The 21,008-nt window shown below is 39.2% G+C and overlaps 2 protein-coding genes across 4 annotated transcripts in view; one reads left to right on the forward strand and one right to left on the reverse strand.

Annotated features, from left to right (window-relative positions):
* SLC41A2 (solute carrier family 41 member 2) overlaps positions 1-4,924 on the forward strand; it is a 52,184-nt gene extending 47,260 nt beyond the window's left edge. The window contains exon 12 of the mRNA XM_034063271.1: positions 2,915-4,924. Coding sequence (XP_033919162.1) covers positions 2,915-3,100 — 186 coding nt within the window. The 3' untranslated portion in view covers positions 3,101-4,924. The remainder of the gene's footprint in view (positions 1-2,914) is intronic.
* A 10,728-nt stretch (positions 4,925-15,652) lies between these two features.
* Positions 15,653-21,008, reverse strand: part of CHST11 (carbohydrate sulfotransferase 11) — a 163,012-nt gene continuing 157,656 nt past the window's right edge. For all 3 annotated transcript variants that reach the window (XM_034063283.1, XM_034063282.1, XM_031050167.2), the window contains one exon: positions 15,653-20,542. In XM_034063283.1, coding sequence (XP_033919174.1) covers positions 19,694-20,542 — 849 coding nt within the window. In that variant the 3' untranslated portion in view covers positions 15,653-19,693. The remainder of the gene's footprint in view (positions 20,543-21,008) is intronic.

A 21,008-nucleotide genomic window follows, 5' to 3' on the forward strand; every position in this document is an offset into this window, starting at 1 on the left:
ATTACTTTCATCCCCCTTTCTTCAGAAAACATTGAATTATTCTCTTCCTCTGAATATTAAATAATTTTAAAATACTAGCTCACATCTTGAACTGTACTGAATATATTTACAAACATTTCTTATCAGTTTTCTATAGCATTTCATGTTAGTTACAAAAATTATCTGTTTATCTTATTAGGCTTTTTTGTGATGATGGTCTCTTTATTTTTTTTCCCTGAAAACAAGCTGGTTTTCAATTAGAAGTAGGAAGGCTTTCTTCTTCAAAGCATGAGTGCAGAGCAGAAGTATACAGTATTTGTACTGCTATGCCATCTGCATCATTTTGCTGAAATTATAGGAGTGTAGTTCTGTTGTGCCACTAAAGTAACAAGTCTTGTGATGTCTTTTGTATGTTTTTTCTTTGATCTTTGTGAGCGACTTCTCACATCACTTTAAATACAAGGATTTACTTTCAGCAAACTCATTGTAGGGCTTTTGCCACATCTTAACATTGATAAGAAATAAAGGTTATTAAGGATTTAAGTCCCATTGGTTGACTTCTTCTGTCTTCTAATACAAACTACTGTGCCCCTATAAATAACCATTTCCAAAGACTGATCTGTGTAATTCTTAAATGTTAGTGACTTTCTAGCCATGCAAATGCATAATGATTATTCCTTCACCAAAAATAAAGGCTGGTGAACTGCAGTCTTACAACTTACTCTAGAAGCACTATGTCCCAACTGCCACCATATACTGGTATAAGCAGCAGCTAATATAATATGTGATAACTTTTTTCCAATTACTTACAGAAGCCAGGTTTGTTATAATTTGCATTATTTGTTATGCACCCAGAAGTTAATATAGCAAAAATAATTATTTGGGAATGTTCACAAAATTTACTTGCCAAACTGCTAATTTTTCACAGTAGTCTAAGGCAGTTATTTCAAGCTGGAAAATATATGAAGAAATTAAAGGGTTTTTTTGTGTCATGCTTTTTAAGAGCCAGAAGTACATACTGTCATTTCAATGGGACTGTGTGTGTCATTTCTAATGGGTTGTGTTATATAATTCAGTATAAATTATTCTTCTTACAAATGCTTTCATCTTGTAATAGAACATGCAGAACTATTGTTGATGTGGGGTGCTACAGAGTCTTCTGTGCACGTACTGTAGGAGATGTTAATGGATGGGGTCTTTTATAAACAGGCCTCTTTTTGTCTCTTAGAAGAAGGAGCAGACTCAAAGAATCTGATAGTCTTCCAAAGAAAACATCTGTTTTAAATATATTTGTTTGGATTCCAGTCAGCGCACCTAGGACTTGCATAATTAGCTTGGACTACAGAGTTCCCTTTTCAGATGATATGTTTATATAAATAAGCCATGCATTTTTCATTAAGCAAATGCTCCCTTTTCTTCCTTATTTAATTAGAAATTCAGGCTTGTATTTTAACATATACTTTTGCAAAGCAAAGATTAATTGAGAAACTTTTCAGTGCAATTTGTTATATGGCATTCATTTTACTGTGTTTTGTATTGTGGAGAAGTGTCTTGCAACCATCTTATCAGTATTTCAATAAATAAGTACATACAGATGCTTTTTATACCAGTAATTGATCACTTACTAAATAAAATATTAATTTTGTGCCTTTTACTACTTTTGATACTGTATGTTATTTTAAATGTACATAGTAGACTTTTAAAAGAATTATAGTGGGAACTGTCTTAGGTTTACACTTCCTAAAGATCTGAATAACTAAAAAGACATAAAATGCAGTATTTATTTCATCTTAATCAGCTCCTTAGATGAGACAAGAAGAAATAGAAGCTCTGTTAGTGGTCCTTTCTCCATTCATTTTGTGCCATACCACACCACATGGTTCGTCCAAATCAGAATCTCTTATCATACAGCTGTGCAACATTAAAAGGTTTCTTTTCTAAAATTGGTTTAATGATTATGCATACTTTTAGTATTAAGATCAAACCTCTCGAATGTTCAGACTTTCACTGTTGAAATCTTTTATTCTGGGACCAATTCAGCCTGGAGTGACAATTTCATAATATATATTGCAGGTGTGCCTTATTACAGAAGGGTTGAAGCTGCTATTTCAAGCATAAAAGTAGCTTTTAGTCAATTTTTTGCAGATCATACAATGCAGATGAAACTGTTCTTACTCTGACCTGGTATTCTTTATATCATGTCTGATATCAGGTCAGTTCTAGATCTGTGGAAACAAGAGTTACACCTGAGTCAAGTGTTTTCATCTGGGCCAATGTCAGTCAGTTCTGAATGATCTTGCAGCCCCACTTATACTTTCACTGTACAAAATGTCATGTGTGGGAAGTGCTGTTGCATATTTGGTTGGAGTTTTTGCTTTTTCTTGCCATTTTCACAAGTTCTCAAGCACAGACAATGATTCATTATGCTCCTTCTATCTGTGCATGCGATTGACTGAGAGAAGTTGGGTAACTGTGTCTACAAGTAGGGAGTTTTAGCCTGAAATTCATTCCTATTAAGACTGTAGTGATAGGACAAGGGGTAATGGGTTGAAACTTAAACAGCAGAGGTTTAGATTGGATATAAGGAAGAAATTCTTTACTGTTTGGGTGGTGAGGCACTGGAATGGGTTGCCCAGGGAGGTTGTGAATGCTCCATCCCTGGCAGTGTTCACAGCCAGGTTGGATGAAGCCTTGGGTGCTATGGTTTAGTGTGAGGTGTCCCTGCCTATGGCAGGGGGGTTGGAACTAGATAATCTTGAGGTCCTTTCCAATCCTAACTATTCTGTGATTCTATGATTCTATGATTTTTATTTTTCAAATGTAGCTGTATACAACAGTATTGTAGACTAAGGAGACAATAATGTTAGCTGTTGATTTCCTGTCACTGTAATGTATGTGATAATAATACAGATTTTGTTTGTTTGATGTTGCGTAGGTGTTTACCCTGTTATGGATTGCTGACTGGATGGTGCACCACTTCTGGAAAAAAGGAAAAGATCCTGATAGTTTTTCTATCCCTTATCTTACTGCACTGGGAGATCTGCTTGGAACTGCCTTATTAGCTGTAGGTTTTCATTTTCTGTGGCTCATAGGTGACAGAGATGGTGATGTCGGAGACTAATTATTCCAATAGGTACAGTGACTTTTCCTGGAATATTGACAAGACCGCTCATTCTACTTGAAAGTCCTCAAAGTGATTGTTCCATTTGGTATATGTAAATCAAGTTGACACAGATATAAAGCAGCCTTAATGATTTAATTGTGTATGCTTTTTAAGAAATAGGATGGAACTAGAAGGATACTTGAGACCTTTACTCAGAAACCAAGGTAGATTGCTGCTGGTTGAAGACAGTTACTGAGTAGACACAAGTGGGGCAAATCAGTCCTTTGTAAAGTTTTAATTTTTAAATGATCTGGTCTTTTAAAAAGACAGTCCCTTACCTGTTTTGCGAACCAGAACAATCTAATTGCTCATTCAGTGGTAATGAAGAAGAGGACAAGACCCAGCCAGTAGTTTGCTTTGTCTTTCCCTTCCGGGAACAAAGTGGTACATATATTTTCATTTTACCAGTGAAATGGTTGGTAGAACCCAGGTGAATTAAGGTTCATAGACTTTACCTGATCAATTGATGATACGTTCTTACTTTGCAATTTCAGTGCCGTAGCTCTCTGACCATTGCAGACTGATAATTGTTCTGCTGATTAGAACCCTGATAATCTAAACATTTTGTCACAAGCTTTATTTTGTGTATTCTAATATGACCATCAACATTTATAAAATTAGACACTTGAAAAGCATTTGCAGGACTGAGTCCTTTGTGCTAGAAAGAGCAACCTAATTATTTTGCTGTTATGATTTATTAGAACAAGAGCATAGTAAAGACAAATAAAGTGACACTGACCTCATAATAATGACTGAATGATTAAAACTCCTTGTGTTAGAAAGTGTATTTTCATTTAGCAACTGAAAAGATGTTTAACTGATATTAATGGTCTTGTGATGGCCAGTATACTGATTTAAATGAAGTATTTAGAGGTGTTGATACAAATGTAAATACTGATCCCTAATTAAAACTTGGGATATAAAAGTTTATGTTCCTTTTTTAGGTACTTAGGTAATTAAATAAACTTCTAAAATTCCAGACCTATCTATGTCATCCATTTCTAAGCAGAAATCTCTGCTAACAGGATTTTTGCTTTCAAACAGTGGAAGTAATATGGTCAATAAGGAAAATGACTGCTTCTGAATGATTTCTCATATTTGTATACCTCAATATTTCAAATAATACATTGATCATGAGGACTCTGGTTGCTGCTTTGCAAAAAAGTACAAATTGCTCTGTTGGAAAATCTAGTGGGAGTTCCTCATGGGATATGTTTTTAAAGATTATAACATACATCCTAAATGCATAATTAAATAAACAACTTATATTTTAAATGTTGTGATTCAAACTTTTAAATTTTGAGACTTAAATTAGAAAACTAAATGCATATATCAGCGTATGTTGTAATCCTGTAAACATTAGTCGTGATTTATGCGTATAAGTCCTCCCTTTTAATTTGATGGACCTACTCAGATGAATTAAATTCTGTGGGTAAGTGTTAATGGGACTTCTATAGGTGTCAGTCAACTTAAACTCTGTGGAAGTTGAACATGTTTGCAATTCTGAAAATTAAACCAGCTACTCAGTGCCTACACATGGATTTAAATGCCTGACTTTTAGCTCCCTCATTTAAACACTTGTGTTTAAACTTTTTTTATAGTTAGAATAATATAGATGTTTGCATAAATCACATGTATTATGTCTTTTATTATGTGAGGGAAAGATGGAATCTTTGTAACTTAAGGTTCTCTGACTTTTCTTAGTTTATATTGATGTTATTTAAAACAGTTTCTTGTATGTAGCATTGTGGGAAATACAACTATTAAATTCTTTAAAATGGACTAGATGTAACTTTTTCTTTCAATGATGGTTGGTTTCGGTGCAGATGAAGATGCATTTTATTTTATTCTGATAGAACTGCCATCTGAATCAACTGATCTGCCCTTTCAAGCACATTTCTCATTAGAGTTACTGGATTTTAGAATCCTTTCTAAATTAATGGTAAGATTCTTTAAAACTGACATTTTTTGAGATACTTGTGACCCATGCTTATGTGATACGTGAGGGCATTGTGGTATTTAGTCATGACAGTATCCTTAGTGTGTTAAGTATTTACCAAGTAAATAAGCAACAACTGCTGGTACAGTCTGCCACTAGTAGGTGAGAGGTTAGATTGCTGAATTAGGGAAGAAATGTAAAATGGGACAAATTCAGTGCAGTTTGAAAAAGGGAAATATGTTGACAGACTGGAATAATGTGGGCATAGAAAAAATAAAGGATGGAAGAGTGTAATTAATGGCAAAATTTCCTTCAAGAGGGGGAAAGTTTATTGCATAGTTGAGAGAGCTAAATACATGTTGAGGGAAAGAAAGAGGTACAAACTCCACACAGCACTCATTGTAAGAAGCAAGGAAGGAAGTTATTTGGAGAAAAGAATAAAGAGGCACCACCAAACTTGGTTTTCAGGAAGGGAAAAATATAGTTTGTGCTGTAAAGAGTTAGGAAAGAGGTGGAAAAAGAGGTACTTTGGGGAATGGTGGAAGTGAGGGGAAAAAAAAGAGAGAATGCTCTCAGTAAGATATGATTAAAGAGGAGTTTGAGTGGGGAAAGAAGTACGACATTGATAAAGCAGAAAAAATCTTGACATCTAAAAAAGCAAGGAGTAAATAACATGATATGGAAAGGGGTTTGATTCCTGTGTGGAAGGGGCATTTTAAAAACTTTGCTAACTCTGCTATTGTTATGAAGATAAAAAGCTCTTACTGCCAAGTTTCAGGGTGAATATTATTCCAGTCATGAGCATAATACGGAAGAAGACACAAAAGAGTACTTGGATACCAGATAATCAATCATCTGCACAAAAGCTGTACTCCCTAAACCAATTTTAACTCTTAAGTGAAGTCAACCTCTCCACGGTATTCCACCAACTTGATTTTTTAAACGCATCCCAGTAATAGTCAATTACTTCAGTGAATTTGTGGGTAAGAAATGTTACCAAATATTCAATTAGAGACAAATGGGTGCTCTTTGTACTGCCTAAAGCATAAAATGAAAGGAACATCCAGAGTTGTTGTCTCTCGTTATCAAACCAGCCATATTTTATAATCTTGCAGATAAAATGATCACTCTTTGTATAAAATTCATGTTTTCCTCCCCTCCACCTTCTAGCAGATTCTTTCAAACCTTCCTTTATAAATTCTAGCCTAAATCAGAGTTCTCTCTGATTCAAATCTCTTTGCTTTTGTGTCAGCATGTAGTATTTACTTTATTTGACTCTTGCTCATTTTAACTCATTCACCTCATTTAAGCTGGAAATCATCTTTAAAGCTCCTCCTGCAACTAGTACCATTTTCATTCTGCCAATGTTCTAGGCCAGCCAGAAGCTCCAGTCACTTTGCCTTTGAGTTGCTGTCTGTAGCTGGATTTTGAGTAACTGTTCGTGTGCCCTTTTTTGGCCATTCTTACGCTCTACTCTTTCGTTCTCTACTTCAGAAATATCTGTAGGGTAAATGGAAGTAGGGGCAGGTTATTTGAAATGTGTATCATTTGCCATTCTGAAGTATTTTATGACCATCTCCATAGATCTAAAAGTATGCATGAAAGGGGAGAATCTCATTCACTAAACTACAACTAAATACAGCTTTAAAATTTGGAGTTGGAAGCATTTCATTCCATAGGTGTTTTATTTTCTTCATTTTGTGTAATGCTTTGAAATGATCTTTGCATTCTAGTGAGTTACTGAATGACTCCAGCTTATTTTTAGAATGATTATATAGCAAATAGTTCCACAGCTTTATTATGCTGCTTGATACAGGGGAGGATTCTTCTTTTAACACATTTCGATCAATATTTTGAGTTTTACAGCATCACTATACATCTTATCTTCATCTGTGATGTTTATATTTGCAATATCCTCTTCTACTCCCATGTTTAATATATTAATTTCACTGGGGCTTTTAGAATGCTGATGAGAAACTGGTGAGCAGCGAATTAATTTCACTTCTTTTTACAATTCGCCAACTAAATTAGACTTTTCTCATGGAAAGGTTAAAACAGCCTGAGGATTAAAGGTTTGTAAATGCAGAATAGTTTGTAGAATCAGGACTCAAAATAAGACCTATCATCTTTTTAATGGATTTGCTACTTCGGTACTGAACATCATGAAAAGCTCTCAAGTCCAAGAATAATCCAGAATATATATATTGGGAAATAGTAGTATAAGCACTCTGTAAAATGAAATATTTGAAATTCCTCATTATTGTAATAGTAACATTGCTAATGAAAAGAAATAATCTCTTTAGAGGTGCAGAAAATTGCAATAGAGTATGGTAATTGATTTATAACCTGCTTTAAAAGGACTAAGATGATTTTTGAAAACAGTACCAGAGGTACTGGAAGCAATGTGAAGCCTCCTAGTGGGATTTTAATTTCATTTTGGGCTAGGTTTTCTGTGATACAGTACATCGTTTCAATTATGTTCTCTAGCCCATTCCTAATCAAATCAGTCTGTTGTTCAGTAATCTTCTGGATTATCATTTTCCCAAACATACTCCAAGTTAAAAATCAGCTCTCTGTATTTAAAAGTGGGGAGAAAGAACTAGTAAAGAGGTGTGTTTTGTCATTAAAGCCTCATTCTGATAGTCATGAAGGAAAATCTTTCTGGTAAATTCAATGAAAATGATTCAGTGATCATCATGCATGCTCTGCATGGATATTCTAGGGAATCGACTATTAACAAAACATGAATAATTCATAAATAGAGCAAAGAACCAACATGTTTAATAAATATACATGATTGCAGTATTCTGGGTGGGTACCAAAGAGCAGCAGTGTACTCCTTAGTCATTGAGCCCTGGCAGGGCTGGATGGGCCTTGCTTTCTCTGCAGCTAAAAACTGAATTTGATTTCAAGTCCTGCTAGTTGTTTATTTAATTTGCTGGATAGTTCATCATATGCTCTATCTATGCTTTTATTTCTCATTTCAAACTATACTTGGAGTTTGCTTCTTTATTTAGCATTCTACAACTTGCTCTTTTGGGAGATTGCTTTCTCTTCAAGACTAGCTAGAAGTCTTGAGGGGTCAAAGAATTGCTTTCCTTGAATAATTTTAGATCTGCTTCTTGAAAGAGAAATGGGGTCCTGAATGAATTATATTGTAGACATCTTTGGGAGATTTAATATCTCTAAGTTCTCAGATTTTCATTCCAAGTTTTACTGTGAACAGGATCTAAAAAGGATTTTGTCTGTTTACCGATTTTTTTCTGTCATCTCCTGGTTTTGATCAATGAAGTTGTTGCCATATCCTGTCTAATAAGCCTGACATTCTAAATGGTGTTCCAAAAATTATGAGCAATAATACTAGTTTTATACTTGGGAAGCAATCATCCACTACTTTCCTATGACTCCTCATCCTATAGTTAGCTTTACATCTTCCAAAGATATAAAGATCTTTTTTCACCTCTTTGTTTTTGAAGCAGGTGTTTTACCCTGGGCTGACACAGATGATTATTCTCTTACAGTATCCAAGATTCTGGAGAAACATCCAGACATGCTTCATCTCAGCTGTTCTGACAACTGAACCAATTTTTATTCATTACATAAGAAAATGTAGACATGTCTGATTAATTCTAGTTCTAGGGAGATGAATTGTACTTTTCACTTAAAGTAGAAGAGTATCTCTACAGTTTGGAGCACTTCCAAAATAGAAGTTAGCTCATTAAGCTTGGCCATATTAAGCTCAGGTACCAATATCATCTGAATTTGTGGACTAAAGTGGAAATGATTTGGAAGTGTAAGCAAGCTCTGTATTCATCAAATACATGAAGATTGGCTGACCACTCTTTTCTGTTTCATTCATTTCCATTTAATGTTTTGAGATCGCAATTGCTGCTTCTTTAGACCCAATCCATTAAGACCACTAAGAAATATGGTAGTGTAAGTCTTATCACATACATATGGAAACTGTGGTCGCCCTCTGTAACAGAACACATTAAGGCCTTTGAAAATAAACCCTCACAAAACCTGCATGTCATTTGTGCAAAATGAGAGTTAAAATGTTGTGAATTCATACACGGAAAGACACATTCATTCCTAGGCTTCATTTGCAGCTGGCCTTTGCTCTATTCCCACATCAAAAAGACAATTCACTTTTTGGAAGACACTTTTAAAGAACTGCAAGGTTACCATGCCAAAGTGCATGAAACTTGGCTCTGTTAGATACCACGTCTGGTTGTGTGCTCTGTGCATGAGACTGACATGAGCTATGACTACGTTCTCCTCTTGGAGAGAACTAAATGTCTTGCTTTGAGCAAAGTCTGACTATATAGTCTTGGCATTAAATAGAATACGGTACTATATAGAATTGGCACTGTGCTGAATGTGTAGTACTGGCTGTGCAGGGTTCTTCACCTCAGAGACCTCTATGTCTGGAAGAGCCATCACCAAGACACCCGCTGTGTTGCTGGTACATGAGGAGACTTGGCTGACAATGGGGAAAGAAAAAACTGTCCATGCAACAGTTACTCTGACCCATCCAAATGTATATACTGAGCTACTCCCCCCCCTGCACTATGGGCCTTTGCTCTGCCCCATGCAAAGTGTTACAACCACATGCTTAGGTTCTCCTTTACCTTTTTGACTTCTTATGGGATGGGAACTTGCAGAATGGGAACCTCTGCAATCCGTGTCCTCTGTATTTTCATGCCTTACTAGAGACATAGAAGATGCAGAAATGGCCATCAGATCAAAGGAAGTCCAGTTCTGCATGTGCTGCAAAAAATGCACTTTAAAAATTTATTAAGGACTCTAAATATTTTAAAGTCCTTCCAACTTGAGATTATTGCCTTACATAAATGTTTCATAGATACAGAAGCTGCACTTAAAGTGCTGATTAATGCATACATACCTCTGGAATATGTACAGCTTTCAGACTGGCACTAGTAGAAACAAACCTGAACATTTTTAACACTCATTACAAGAAGCACTTATTAGTTTTGTCTCATGAATACATATTGTGAGAGGCACAACATACCTCTCACAGCATGTGTTCATGAGACAAAGCTAGCATCTGTTCACCTTTCTGATTGCTGATTCTAATTCAACCCTAACAACATTGCACCCAGTTTTCTGTCATACTGTGGAACTGAGGTGTTCAGTGTAAGCTCGTTTTTAGTTACCTGAAGTTTTTCCAGAACCACTGCATACCTGCAGATACCCTGCTGCAGATGCCCACAGAGCCATGTAGTGTTGTGTGTATCCTTACATGTTCCTGTTAAAGTCTCCTGCTAGGTAAGGCTACGTCTTGTAATCCATCTAGTCCTGTTCATACCTACATGGAAAGCTCCTGTCACACATTAAGAGGAGGGTTTGGTTTTCTTTCCCATTTCTCCTGCTCTTAGGAGGATAGGCTCACAGCTCCACAAACTACCTGAGATCTCTGCACCCTTTGTACACTTTCAGGGCAGCTGTGTCCTGTTCACAGGCAGCCTCTGAAAGCCCCTAGGTAATCTGGAGTCCCTATTCTAACAGAAGTCCACAGGATGTGCGACCCCACTTGGAGTATTGTGTCCAGTTCTGGTGCCCTTAACATAAAAAGGACATGGAACTGTTGGAACAAGTCCAGAGGAGACCTCATAGCAGCCTTCCAGTATCTGAAGGGGGGCTATAAGGATGCTGGTGAGGGACCATTCATTAGGGACTGTAGTGATAGGACAAGGGGTAACGGGTTGAAACTTAAACAGCAGAGGTTTAGATTGGATATAAGGAAGAAATTCTTTACTGTGAGGGTGGTGAGGTACTGGAATGGGTTGCCCAGGGAGGTTGTGAATGCTCCATCCCTGGCAGTGTTCAAGGCCAGGCTGGATGAAGCCTTGGGTGATATGGTTTAGTGTGAGGTGTCCCTGCTCATGGCAGGGGGGTTGGAACTAGATGATCTTGAGGTCCTTTCCAATCCTAACTATTCTATGATTCTATGAAGAATTAGGAAGGGGTCTACATCCTTGCTTCTGAGGGCTGCTGTGGTGTGCCAGTAGCCGTAGAGCAGAGACAGCTTTCTTACAGCACTGACAGTAGTTTAATTTCCCTTGTGAAGTGGGAGATATGGCCCAGAGTCATTGGTCAACACAACAAATTTAATTGTCTTCATACAAAACTCTGAAGTTCAGGGTAAAACTTACAGGGAGCTATGTTTGATCTGCATGGAAGACTCATGGTCATTCGACAGAAAAGAACCCATATGAGTGGCAGGGGGTAGGATGTCCAGGTTTAGGATACTTCTCTGCTGGGGAAGCATCTGGGAATACAGCATGCAGCTCCATTCAGTTCATATCTGTCATGATGTATATCCAGATCACATCAGCAAGATCTCTGATGCGGAAGGAAACCATTAGCTATTACCATCACCTCTTCAGCTAATTATCCTGAGGCTTTTTGTTTGATCAAAAGAAAAACGATCTCACTTAAAAGGAGGAGCACACCTGGTTGAATACATCTATGGAAATGTCCTGCTAGAGGGAAAGCTAACATCTCTATCTTCAGCTGGAAATCTGCACACCTCAAAAGCTCATTTTGCACTGTAATTTGATAATAAAGAAGGAATTCACAGTAACACCCACCACTGGGACTATGACAGCACCTGCGAGCAAAAGGCTGACTGCAGCCTTATCCTGGTTCAAGGTATGGAGGGCACACTGTTCCTAAAGTCTTCAGATGGAGCCTACACCAAGCACAAAACGTCTTCGGCCTGAAACCAGTTAACTATTTCAGAAGTGTTCCCTGAATGCTTTCCATGTGACATCACATGTGTGAAAAATCCAGACACTGCAAACTGAGTAACTCCTTGCTTAGGAACTGGGATAGAGCCTACATACCGTCCTCTGGCTGTGTGTCTCAGCATGGAAATACTCATTAGTGTTCTATATGAGTCCTTTGTAGTTTTTAATCAGCTTCCAATAGCCCTGCAAAGATTTGCCAGGTAACCTTAAACATACTACAATAAGCAAAGCAGATTACTCACCTCACCATGATCTAAGATGCTTTCTTGTGATTTAATTCTCAGTATCTCACAAGGAGACTCCCCAGAGACTTTCCATCTTAAATTGCCTCCCAGCTTGCATTCCTTTTCCGTAGTTAAACAGACTTAATTCCTCACCTGAACTGCACTCAGCTGTGCCTCCTTTTAATCCTTGCACCATTGACTTCAAGGTTGGAGGGTTTCTTTTTTCTTGAAAAAATAATTGTGGATTTAGTTTTTGAAATTTTCTGAAGTGAAAAAAGGAGGCTTTAAAAGCATCTGCTGTAGGAATGATACGTACTGCACATAAAATCCTATTGCATACACAGCAGTAACATTTTAATGATAAAAGAGCAAAATACATTATAAAATTAATACAAACCAGCTGAATTGTTATGTCTTTCCATACCACTGACAGCAAATTTCTTAATAAATCACATCTGGCTATAATCCTAGGAAGGAGAATATTTTGTTTTTCTTGAATGAGTGTCTCAGCATTTACCCGCACACCTCTGCAAATAGTGCTTGCCTCTCCATTGCATGGCTGCTTACTCTAATTTGACCTTTTTCCTACATTAATCTCTTTCAAGTTCAAAGAAATGGTAAAAAAAATACATGCAGTGATTGATTGCATTAATGGAGCAAACAATCACTTCAAAAAAACCACCCCAACACCTCTACTTTACACATAAAACTAAACCTGGTTTACCTATAATAGTTACCTGCTAGGATAAATCTGACTAAACTCAGCCTAAGAAAGGCTTTAGGCAATGCCTCAAACCTGGTTTTGCAGAAGATTTGACAGGAAATACGGGCCTGCTGGGGGCTTCAGGTTTTGACTTGATGTAGCACTGCAAATACCTGCTGACAACACAGAGACCTCTTGCTAGCTAAGAAGTCATGAACTGCCACAGTATAATTCTAGTTTTAGAATACACTGAAGCTTAATGGCTTAACTGTTATTTTTCAGCTGAATGTTACCATAAAGCTGTATGTATTAGCAAAAAAATAGAAATGAGGGCATAAACTTTGGATCAATTTTTCTCTTACCGAGGAAAACAGCTTTGCTGTTTGTTTGCATCTTAATTAAAAACTGTGACTGAAATGAGGTTTTCAGACCCACATAATTTACTTGAAATGCCATGTCGCATGTTCCAATACAATCTGTCCATTTGGTACAGTAATAGGGCATATACTAGTAATCACCTAGAGAAATGTTATCTCAGGCCTGCATTTACTCAGAAAATAGGAATCAATTTCAATGTGAAAGTCAGTAACATTTTTAAAACACTGGAAAAACACATTTTTAAGCAATGTATAAATGAATAAAAATATTGTTAATATTTTTCCCATCATGAAGAATTAACTGCTCTCAGTTCTAAATGCCACTGACTTAGCCAGCAGAAACCATTTATTGACCATGAGGTGAACCTCACAGTCCAGAGTCTTCAGTGCTCCAGCAGAGTGACATTTCAAGTAACAGGGGAACAGGTCAGCTGTTGATCATGTGGATATGGAAAATAAAGTTGTTTTTTCTCTTTTAACACAGATCTTTTGAAAACTGATTTTCATGCAGTTTGGAGAGGTGGCTTTTGGACACATTGTCCTTTAACATACCAAAGAATAAAACCATACTCTTAATTTTTTGGCAAAGTTGTAAGTGTATGAGGAAAAGGAAGATGCTTCTGTGTGGCATCAGGAGTCTTGTAGTTGACGATGTGTAACACAGCTAGTGAGAAGAGCAGGGCACTTCTGGTCGGGAAGCATATGCTCTACTTTCCACTTTGCTGGCTGCCTTTCTTAGATTTTTTCCTCTCTTCCAAATGCCCACATTTTTAAACATTTTTTGTTTTTATTATGGAAGAATTAAATTAAATGTATTTTCATCAAGTTTCTGATTTTGTGTGCATGTAACTTCAACCTTCCCAGCTCACCTCTTCCCAGGATGAGCTGTGCAGATGGGCTTGGGCTCAGTCCCCTGCCCTATTTGTCCCCAGTGCTCCTGGTCCTCGTTCCTCCATGACACCACACTTCATCTTTGTGCATGCAGATGCCATTGAAGCTGATGGACTCTCTCAGGGCAGGGTAGTGGCCTACTTAGACCCATATACTGCTGGAACAAGATTGCAACACTTAAAATCCTGTATAATCCATGCGCTGCCAAGGGAGGCATAGCAATCAGCACACGAGCCAGAGCTTGGCTGATTGCTTACTTAGATTGAGTCCTTCTTGAGACCTTCTTTACCTCTCTCTCTGAGATTGTAGAGGACTCAAATTGCCAATGTTTTGAAATGTGACAGCTTTGGCTTAATACTGCACAGCCATGCTCTGATTTCAGGAAACTATGCTGCAGTTACACCTATTAATTAGGGAGTGCAGGGTTGTGGGGCCTTTGAGATAGGAATAGGCTTGGGCTGTAAGGGCAGCAAGTGGCTCACCATGTGCTGTGATACCTACTCAGCACATACACTGTTTCTGTTTGTCCCAGCTCTCATTGTGGACAATGTCTGTCTTGTGGGCCTGGCAGATTAAATTGTCTCTTTGCCACTGGCAGTGCTGCACCCAGAATGACATTTGGTTTTGGGGTCTCTCTAATTCAAGAGGGGTGTTAAGTTGTTGGAGAGATTACACTGGTAGGATACCAAGATGTTCAGTGACCTAAAGTATATCACTGACAAGGAGATGTTGAGGTATCTGGCCTTATTTAGCCTGGTGATGGCATGTCTAGCTACACCTGTTTACAGATACTTGAAGGGCACTTTGAAAGAAGGTGAATCCAAATTCTTCTCCCAGCAGTGGTAAATGATGGGCACAAGTTAAAAGGCCACTAGGAAAAAGCCATCTCTGCTAGGTGGGTAGTCTGGCACTGGACCAGGAACCCAAAGAGGCTCTGAGCCCTTCATCCCCAGAGGTATTGAAGACTTGGCTAACTAAACCATGGCCAACGTGCTCTTAGTGACCTTCAGCAGTAGGGTGGCCCAGCTGGCCTCCAGGGTCCCTTCCAAGAACACAGTCATGATGGGAGCAGTTGTTGCCTAAATATATGCTTTTCCCTAGTATAATTTAGCATGCTGATTTCCTTGCAAGTCTGTTCAAAGTCCAGTTGGAAGTTTCTGCTTTGGGGTTAGATGTGGCCTCAGTGAAAACCACAGATGAGACCACGCAGGTTTGGGGACTGCTGGAAATGTTTAACTCAAATCCATTTGCAGTGAATGCACATGAAGGTGGTCAAGCGTGTGGCCTAAAGCTCATTGGATAGCTGGAGTTCACATCATCTGACTATAAACACCCTTGCTTGAGGTGGTATGATGTTTACAGGCATGCAACTAGCCTTAAACTGACAGCCCTCATCCTCGCTGGCTGGAACTTGAGAAGGAAGGAGCAAGAATGGAGGTTTTAGATGACTTTAGCTTTCTTGCTCCACAGCAGCAAACAATTTCGTCTTCTGCTTGTCTGCCACAATAACCCTTGTGACAAAGCAAAGCTATGCAGACAAATATCCCACCCTGGAAACCCACCCTGAAAACATGAGCCAGAAATAAAGCACACAGAGACGAACTTTCTTTCTTCAATTTAATTGAAGTTACTTAGAAAAATAATCAGGCTTGAATGGCTTTTTTAAGGAAAGATTCATGAGCAGTCCACACTTGTGTTGGCAATGTATAATTTAGCTTTTTTTCTTTATTAACAGTATATTTAGGTATGAGGAGATACTTTTCTACAACAAGCCTTCTACTGCATACAAATAGGTTAAAAAAAAATCCAACCCCACATCGATGTTAAATTATTCGTACACATTGTATTGTGCATGCATGTAAGAAAATAACACTCTCTGTAACAAGAGTAATAGTAAGGACAGTCCCTTTTTGTACCTGAAAAGTGCAGCAGACTACAGTGAAACCCTAAAACATCTGGGGTCAACTTAATTCTAAAAGCAGTTCTGCTTGTGGATTATTTATTTCACTTGTCTTACACAGCGCATGGTTCAGGCAGTTTGCACGTTTCTGGGATCATAATGGACATGGTTTACAAAGAGGCTAAAGCATGGACCAAGTCCAGTTTGGGGGGACCTTGTACTGCCCAGGAGTCACCACCACGTTCAGATAAGCCAAATCCAGCCTGGGCTCCAGGTTAAGGTGCTTGGGGCCATCTTGGGGGAAAGAACCCTCAGCTGTGGGCATTGTGCTGGGTAAGGAGCCATAGGTGCTGCTGGGGTGACATGGACTCAAATGTGGGTATTGCTGCTCCACCAGCCCAGTGGATTTGAGGGACCTTGGGACCTTCCCCGCTGGGTCCTCTGTGCTCACCATTGCTCCACTGCAATTAACACACATCCTCCTAAAACAGCAGCTCCCCAGGTGGCCCTCACAGTCCCATGGACACATCTGTACTTCACATTTTGCTCTGGCTGCAGTTTTGCCTGTTTGTGGCCACAGCAGAAATGAACTTGGAAGGGAGACAGAGCTTGGGAGCCGCCCATTGTCCTCCAGCTAACAAACCCAGTGAAGAGGTTGGGGTAACACCAACCCGGTTGCCCAGCTGCCCCTGCGCTGCAGGTGGTGGCCACCAGCTCACTGAGGTAAGGAGGCTGGACTGTGAACATCCTCCTCTGTGGCTGCGGTGGAAAGAGAGATTTTTTTTTGGCTTAGACAAAACAACACACCCAGCTGACCAAAAAAAGGCTATTCCTTAACATTTGTGGTCCTCCTCTGAGCTGGTGAGGGCTTCGTGCTCACTGTGCAGGATGTGATCACATCCAGCACATCAACTGTTCATTTTAAACACAGACCTGCAGCCCATTCACAGCATCCCAAAATAGATGTAATACACCAAATGGATGGTTTGTAGTAGTTTGGGGTCAGGGTTTTTAAAAAGCAAGTGATTTTTAAGTATTCACTTAAGTCCACATAAATGCCATGTCAGTACTGAGCATCCACCCATAGGGTGGCCCTCTGTGGAGAGGCAGAACCTGGGTAATCAAACCCAAAGCTGCTGCTAAAAATCCCAGCTGGAGCAGTGCTCGCCCCTCAGATCTCCTAAACACATTTTTTCACCTAAAGCTTTTCTGTCATAGCTGTCAAATAGTGTTTATGTGTCTCCAAAGCAGTGAAATTAAGAAGAGTATTTTAGAATAGATAAAACCATGGTGATGCCAGAGAGAAGTAGAAAAGAAAGGGGGAAGCACAACCCATTTAAAAATACTTAGTTTCTGAATCAACTTCTTTCTTATATGAAAAAATCCACATTACATTCTATTGGAGGGATTAACAGCTAAAAGTGAAAATAAAATCAGATCAAAATATGAACACTGTTGGATGCAGGACCAAACAAGCACACAAACAGCTTGCAGGAAATACTAGAGGGAGGGGAAGAGGGAGATCTACCCTCAGACAGGGTTTTCTTTTTAAACAAACATAACAACTATTGAACTACAAACAACAGAAAGCCAGGGCACACTGTGATAGGCACTTGCAACAGCTCTGTGTACTCTAAATGAGGCAAAACTGCTTTCAAGTAGAACACCAGCCTGCCAGCGTCAGCAGCCGCTCAGGAGTTCAGAGCTGTCAGGCACAGCCAGCCAGCTCTTCACTAGCCACTGGGTCAGTGCTCCGGGTTATAAACAGGACCTGGGTTATGGAAACTGTGGCTGTTCCAGAATGAAAGAGAGATTTATTTGTAGGGTCTGATAAAAGAAAAGAAAGGATCTGAATCATGACTAAGACCAAATCCAATCGCGAAAGGACTTCAGCCGCTGTTTGTTATGTTAATTTGTTCTTCACTGAGATTTATTCAGCGGCTTGTTTTATAAAATAAGATGGAACCTATTTTTCTTCTTTAACCACATATGTGTCCTGGAGACTAATGTTATTCAGTGGATATTACTGCCTATTGCACAATACAGCATTTTCAGGATCTGGCTCTGATACTGTTAAAACAGCTCTGCCTTCAGCTGGGTTTATTTAAAGCTTCACTAATTTTTGGAAGGGTTTGGTTTTATCATAAGATTGACACATAGGCAAATTAAAACCCCATGTTAACCATCAGCCAACTTTAAAACTGATGTTAGATTCCCACAACCATCTTGATTGAAGCCTCCACCTCCTTTTGCCCATGAGCTGATTGCAGGTGCTGTCACCCAAGGATGGCACAGCTCGGGGTGGCTACAGACCATTCCACAGGCCTTGGCTGTACACCTCACCTGCATCAAACATTTGGAGAAGCCTGTACTTCCCCTTACCAGCTTGCTGACAGATCCACACTGAAATCTCATTTTTCATTATTTATTTGCCATGAATAGATTACTACTTGCTTGCCCAAAACAATTGCTCAGTCCTCTGTGCCTGGCACAACCTGCCTAATCCCAACAAACTGCTACTGAGACATTCACCTTAAGTAAAAGGTTATGGGCTCATATTAGAACTGACTTAGGTGAAATACTAATACACCGGAAATTACAAACATCCCTGACAATGGTATTTAGGCATCAACTAAAGAAAGAAGAATCCCTCTTCCCCCACGGAAAAGCCATGAAACCAGCATGTAGGAAGATGAGACCTTTTTTATTGCCTTGCATTTTTAGAGATCAACACAAAGATGACTTTCTGACTTTTCAGATTACATGCCCACATCCTCTAGAGCAACATATTGTAACTGGTGAAAACCAATAGGTTGTCCTGAACCAATTTTGGTTGTCCATTTTAAGATCAATTGGGCATGACTTGCATAGGACTAAGCTTCCCACAGCCCCACCCTGGATATGAATTAAATCAATACCAATTGCTTTGGGCATTCAAAAATCTCTACAGTGACTTTCAAAACACTGTGTTTTTCCTGCAAATCTGTAATCATTTGGGCTGGCAGGCTTCAAATGAAGAGAAAACAGGACTGGTCATATTCTTGATAAACTCATTAAGTCCAGACTTGTAAAAGGTTCATAGTTTCTCTTCCCGATGAATACATTCACATTTCTTTCAGTTATGGGTTTTAGATATTGTGTATCTGTCTAAATCTTTTTTCCTTTTCACAGCTAGAAGGAATTTTTTTTAGTATGCCTGAGTGCAATATCACTTTCTGAAGAGATTGTTTTCACCACTCTTCTCAAAGTGTTTAATATCAAGAACCACTTCTGTATTTACTTGCATCAATAGCTAATGGAAGAATATTATTACCCAGAGACAAGCTCAACGAAGGAAAGCACAAAACCAGTCTCCTATTGTCCAAACGTTATCTCTGCTGCTGAAGTGACACCTACCAAAAGACCATGTTTTAAATAAGTATAAATAACATTAATTAGAATTGGAGGAATGCAAGATCAATGAAACTCACCAGAACACAATTAACATCTTGTTTTTTAAACAGTGTAGCAGTATTATTCATTTCTACAGCTAGATCGTCACAATCCTGTTACCCTGCAAAGAGAGCTGTCCTTTCTTACAATTGATTTAAATAATTTTGACTGTGCTGCTCGCAGCATCATTCAAAAACAAACAAAAAAGAAAATATTAATTTACAAAATAACCCATTCTCCATAGTTATTATGACAAATAAAAATCTTAAATAAAACAGGCTTTCTCTCCCCTCTCTCCCCCCAACCCATCCCTCATTCCAATTTCAGGTAGCTTGGCACTGAGTAATTGAACATTAAAAAATCAAGTTTGTAGACTTCATAGAGCTGAGTTTGGTGCTCGGAGCTGATGTTCTGGAAGAACTCTGTGGTCATTTCGTCAGTAGTTCTCGTAGACTTTGCATAGGTGGGGAACTTCAGGTAGTTGCCTACTCCTGCCAGCTGAAGGATGTAATTGGAATCCTCTTCCAGCGTTTCGTATTTTCCTATGAGGTCGTAGTGGATGTGGCAAGGGTGGCAGAGGGAGTACACAGTCTGCCAGTGCTCATTGAAGGGCTCTTCTCTTTGGGTGTGAGGGTCGATGAGATACGCCACAAACTCTTCGAATTTCACGTCATCGCCTTTACGCAGAGCTTCCTGGGTTGCGTTTTTCCTCTGGCGCCTCACAATTTTGGTGCCGTACCGCTTGTGGAAGGAGGTGTTGTACTTCTGGGTGAACTTGTTCCTGTAGGCTGACACCAGTCTCTCGAAAGGCTCGCGGACAAAGAGGAACTTCATGTAGTTTTTCAAGCGGTGGTTGATCTCTGGGATGCTGTACTGGTTGAGGGTCTTCAGGTTTGAAGACACGTGGGCTTCATTGGCTGGGATTTCCATTGGATTGCTGTACTTGCCTCTTCCAGTCAAAACCATCATGACTCTCTTCCAGTTTGTGCAGGCCACTTTGGGAACATAGCAATAGATCATTTCATGATCCTCATCCACAACCAGATGTTTGAGGTCATTGGGAGTCAGCACGCGGCGCTTCCTGCTAGACACACTGTTTGCTCGGCATGTGTCTGTCACTTGGTCTCGTCTAATCTGATGAAGAATTGCTGTGTTGGACAACTGCAAAGGAAGCAGAGGCACCAGTGAGTCAAGCGTCTGGGAAACTTATTGCCTTTTAGGCTTATGATGCAAATTCATAGAAAAGTAGGTTACTGCCTGTACATTTCGTGGCTAGAAAATATTGTTCCTATGCTCTAAGATAAACTCTTTTTGTCTCCAAACTTCTTGATGAGTGCTGCTTCAATGCTGCTCACAGAGTGTCTAGGGCTTTGTTTTGAAGCCAACACAAAAGGAGCACGAGTGCTCACACAGCCTGGTGGGAAGCACCCCCATTCTGACATGCACTCACTGCTTTTCTTTGTCCAGAAAAACACATCTCCCGTCCACCTTGCAATCCATCATGAGGTTACAGCAGCACGGGACCTGGCCTGACCTTTTGCTGCTGAGATGAGGTAGGAAGACACCAGAGCTGGAAAACTTGTCAAAATGAAAACAGTGTGTGCTCTTCTTGCTGATGTCTTTTATG

Source organism: Melopsittacus undulatus, chromosome 5, assembly GCF_012275295.1.
Source record: "Melopsittacus undulatus isolate bMelUnd1 chromosome 5, bMelUnd1.mat.Z, whole genome shotgun sequence".
In the NCBI taxonomy this organism is placed as follows: Eukaryota; Metazoa; Chordata; class Aves; order Psittaciformes; family Psittaculidae; genus Melopsittacus; species Melopsittacus undulatus.